The 4,875-nt window shown below is 43.6% G+C and overlaps 1 protein-coding gene across 1 annotated transcript; it reads right to left on the reverse strand.

Moving 5' to 3' along the window:
- Nucleotides 1-920: 920 nt before the first annotated feature.
- On the reverse strand, nucleotides 921-3,788 carry uncx (UNC homeobox; the record flags this gene model as incomplete). Its single annotated transcript, XM_079747143.1, has 3 exons — nucleotides 921-2,042; nucleotides 2,928-3,103; nucleotides 3,533-3,788. The coding sequence occupies 3 exons, from the start codon at nucleotides 3,786-3,788 to the stop codon at nucleotides 921-923; spliced, it is 1,554 nt and encodes a 517-aa protein (XP_079603269.1).
- Between the last annotated feature and the right edge of the window lie 1,087 nt (nucleotides 3,789-4,875).

Below are 4,875 nucleotides of genomic sequence, written 5' to 3' on the forward strand. Positions count from 1 at the left end.
GATAACACAGAAACATCAATGTAAGCGACAGAACAATGAGGGATATCATCGAACATCTATCTTAATATAGCCGGATACAAGGGCCCCTGACAAAGTGAAAAGCTCATGAAAATTCCGCCCCACGAATTCCCATCTCCTATCCAATATGCACAAACACACTCCCAGCTGCCGAGGCTATTATTTTCCTATTTCAATTTGACACCCCAGCCTTTCATGCTAATTCTATTATTCTTGGAAGTTTATGTGATTTCATATCACTAGAAATCGGTAATGTATTATAACCCTTTGAGCTAAAATAAACTGAATCCCCGCAGTAGCCACCGGGAAAATAATTACTTTCATATCCAAACTCTGCAGGAGTCGAGCGGGTCCTTTGCCTCAGGCTCCTAACCTCATTTCGGTGGGGCTTATAGATGAATAAATTTGTTAAGGCAATATACAAAGTACAACATGAGATTTCTTCAGAAAGCCCTTCCTACTGTAGACCCTCCTGGATGTAAGGTCTCACACACACACGATTTGAGGGGCTTGTATACAATAGATTTATTTACGAAAACCTTACATATATAAATAGTATAATACCTTTTTACACATTTTGAGGAATTTTGTGGTTCTGATGTCTTGTTTTTTTTTGTTTACAGTTTAGCAGACATTAAATATCAAACCTTTACCCGCGAAACATACACACAAGAGGAGGGGAGGGAGAGAGAGAGAGAGAGAGAGAGAGAGAGAGAGAGAGAGAGAGAGAGAGAGATCTATTTGCTAACACACCATAATGGAGATATTAGCTGAGAAAATGTAGCCTAAAGATTATAAATGCAATTCTGGTGGACAATGATAAAACTTTGGCCTATTGAATCTCGTCCCTCGATCTATATCAACAATTCTTCCAATTGAGGCTATACTTTAAAGGCCTATTTTCAGGAGTCTGTCTTTGTTTCTTTCGGACTATAAGTTATAACTGACTCTGAATGGTCACAATAGTCTTTATCTTGGATGTGCTCTTTTGCGTCTGCCTGTAAGGAGCTGGGGTCTAGGGGCCTGGACTCTCGCGCGTCGTTGGGGAAACACGTGTCACTACTATTACTATTACTACCACTGCTGACTGACTGACTACTTTTGCCACTGAGAAAAGTGGCCCGGGACGGACTGCACTGTGGGGAACTCGTCTTCATTCTCTCCGGCAGAGCCACCCCCTGTCCCCTGATCGACAACGCGTCATCGTCCTGTGTCGAGTCGCAATTATAGTCCATGGCGCGGTTCTTACATCCCGAGTTGGCCGGATTTCCTCGACCACGCTCAACATCGTCCATGACGATGTCAGTTTTTGTTGTTGTTGTTGTCATTGTTGTGGGGGTTGCTTTCAACGAAGTCTGCGGAACGATGAATCCCAGCGGCTGGGTGATGGGGTACAGTAGGAAGTGTCCCTTTCCTATCAAAGGCCGCGACGGGGGTAAGGCAGAGAATCCGTCCACGTTTGATTTACGCCTGCAGGGTCGGGAGTCGGACAGGAGGCTCTCGACGCTAAAGGGGTTGAGTTTCTGCAGGCCGGAGGCCCTGCTGTTGGCACACAAGCTCGACTGCTGGCTGCTGTCCGAGGAGTCCAGGTCGGAGCCGCCAGCGTCGTGGTGGTGCGACTGTCTTTGGTTGTGCGTGGTGGTGGTGATGGGGGTTGTGGTGTTATGGGTGTGTGGATGGGTCGTTTGGTCACAGCTCGTTGGCGTTTGGTTCCTGCCCGCAGAAGGGTTAAAAAGGGTGCCCGTGTGCTCGCTGTCCGTGACGTGGGACACTCCGCTGTCACTGTCCGAGCCGGGCGTGTGAAATAGGTCCCCGTGGAGGAGCTTATTCTGCGCCTTCAGCAGCCTGCGCTCCTGCTTTCTTTTCTTCTTCTCCAGCCGGTCCAGCTCTCTCCGGGCGATCTCGTCCGCGTCCATGGGCTCCCCGCTGCAGGTGGTGGGGTGCGAGTTGTGCGCTGGTCGCCCGGGACCTTTCTTTGTGTTCTCTTTTTTCCTCCATTTGGCCCTGCGATTCTGGAACCATACCTGCAGAGGCAAGGGAATATTGCATTAGTCAGTCGCACACAATTAAAACTCAAAATATAAGACTTATCTAATGTAAACAAAACAAAACAAAACAAAACGGTGTGTTGCTTCAAAAGTACATTATTGTGCACATGAAAGGTTGATGAACACTGTAAAGGGACAATGTTGTGTGCTTTGGGCTTTGTTCTATAAAGGATATGATAGCATACACGTTGCAATATTAATATTATAAATAAATATAGAGATATAATATATATTTTTGTAAAAAACATATAGTACATTTTACAATTAAAATGCATGCTCCACATAGGCTACATTAACACGCAGCTATATAATCTATAAAATATTAATATACCTAAAAAATATATGTATATAAAATACCTATAAAAAAAGTAGTACTGAGAGAGTACTGTATATTCATTTGTTTTCCCTCAAATATAAATATTAGTATGATTATATCTATAAGTATATATAAATAATAATAATAATAACAATAATAATAATAATAATAATAGGCTTAGAATCCGACCCAGCATGCACTGGTTTGGTCAATTGTTTGATTTGTATTACTAAAAAATTAGGCAGCGGGATATTAACAAAAACATAGAGAAATCCCCCCTTGAACAGCCTGGTGTGGACTGGTTTTGCCTCCGAGAGTGCGATGCCATTGTTGAGGTATAGCGACACCGTCCAGCGTTTCTTATGATAACTATACGCCCAGATCTGTTCTTTGATTTAAGCATTCTAACAGAGTTCAAATAAACCTATAGACAGATATTAAAAAAAAATGGTACAGCCGTCGATGTGCAATAACCATGCATGCACACAAACTCGGAGATTGAGTGCAAAGTTGACGTGCAAAGGGTTGAAGGAAACATGGTTTACCTGTACTCTGGACTCTATCAAGTCCAAGCGGAGAGCCAAAGCCTCCCTCATGAACACGTCCGGGTAATGGCTCTCATTAAAAGCCTTCTCTAATTCCTCCAGCTGCCAACCAGTGAAATTAGTGCGTGTTCTCCGTCTCTTGCAACCGGGGCTATCTTTGTCTGGATCTCCCGAGTCTGACGTGAGGATACACAACGAAGTGTCAACATTGCACTGCATTAGGACATGCAATTACACCACCAACATGCTTCAAAACAAATGTGTATAACATAGCTTGTGCAGTTAAACGAGGTAAACCCCATGGAGGCTGTACGTTTAGATAGGTCGGGGATGGATATGCCTTCACCAAATTTAACCTTAATACGTTAATACCCCGTTAAGGAAGGATGCACGTAGCCGCGTGTTTTGACTTAAGTGACTATTATTGACTACAACAGAATCGTTCTTTCGCACAGCTTCAGCATCTGATGGTCGCGATGCAACGGAAAGGATCCACTTTGCTCCATAAAAGGCATCGTGTCTTTGTTGTTGGTCTGCACAACCATGATTTTAGTAAATGTATAATCAAGAACTAGGCTAAATCGTATAATAAAATCGTGTCTTACCTGTCAGTTTATACTGGTTATCTCCGTTCATACCGCAGCCCGCAGACAAGAGCGAGTTGGAATTGACAACAGACGCCGTGCAGGACCCGTTCAGTAATCCGTCTATGGAAAAGGGAACCGCGGTCGCAGATTGGAGTTGATGACCGGCTAATTCGTACACATGATGGTGGCTCAGATGGTACGGGAAGCCCACCATCCCGCCGAGAGAGCCTCCGAACTGGGCATGAGGAGGCTCCAGTATCCTGCTGTCCATCATCCCGCAGCAGGCGAAAGGGAACGACGTCTTGAAGCCGGCGATGTGGATTTAAAAAGCATGCAGTGAGCGTGGCCGACGAGCAGGGGACATGATGTGAAGGGAGGGGATGAGCTGTACTTTATCCACGTGAACCTTCCAATAATTAGCCGCGGCTTTGGGAATTTGAGACCAATGAGAAACGGTAATCGACTCTGACGTCAGAGACGGGGTCTGCAAACGCTTTTCATATCGATTGCTAATTAAACCTGACATCCCACCTCAATAAACAATATCAGAGCTGTCACAACAAGACAGGGGGGCTTTGATAAGAACTACATTGTAACTACACGGGGGACCGGCGAGGAAAGGAGCTCGCATTGAAACGCAGAGGGGGAAACGCGGGGCGGGATCACTTTGGATGTCAGTTTTGTTGGTTCCCCTTAACTTTTGCTCACATTGCACACACTTGCTGTATATTTATATGGGTTAGATAAATAGTAGCTGCGCTGCAATTAAGGGACCAATCAATTAGGCTATTAAGATTGCAGAAGCAAATGGAGCATATGAAAGTGAATGCATGCGTTTAGCGGACGTTGCACAATATAATCCGACAATATAATGTGTTTTGTCACTTACTATACAACGAGGGGTGAAAGAGTAGGCTATTGACAACCGTGGAAATACAAAAGATAATAGAAGAGAAAGCAGTGGGTCTATAGTTTTGAATGGAATATTTATTATTTATTAACAAAAAATGTCGCTTATACTTAGTTGACAATAAATCATAATGAAACATTATGATGGGCTTTAACATGACATAGGCCGATGTGGTTTAAAATCCTACAAGGTTCTGCGGACTTTAACTAGAATAGAATAGAGTAGAATAGGCAGCACATTTGACATGTGGCAATTTCTGCACCAAACAAAACGGCTGATAATTAACCATTCAGTATAGTTATAAATATATATAAAACACATTTAATCTAAGATTTACTCACATTGCTCTATCGGTGGGCATTAAAGCGGCCTGCAGCGACTACAGCCTGTGCTACTTATCAAGTTTCAAATAATTAATTCGACTTTATTTATTCCATGTCTGGCATTGTCA

The sequence above is a fragment of the Pollachius pollachius genome (genome assembly GCF_949987615.1).
Source record: "Pollachius pollachius genome assembly, chromosome: 11".
Lineage (NCBI taxonomy): Eukaryota > Metazoa > Chordata > Actinopteri > Gadiformes > Gadidae > Pollachius > Pollachius pollachius.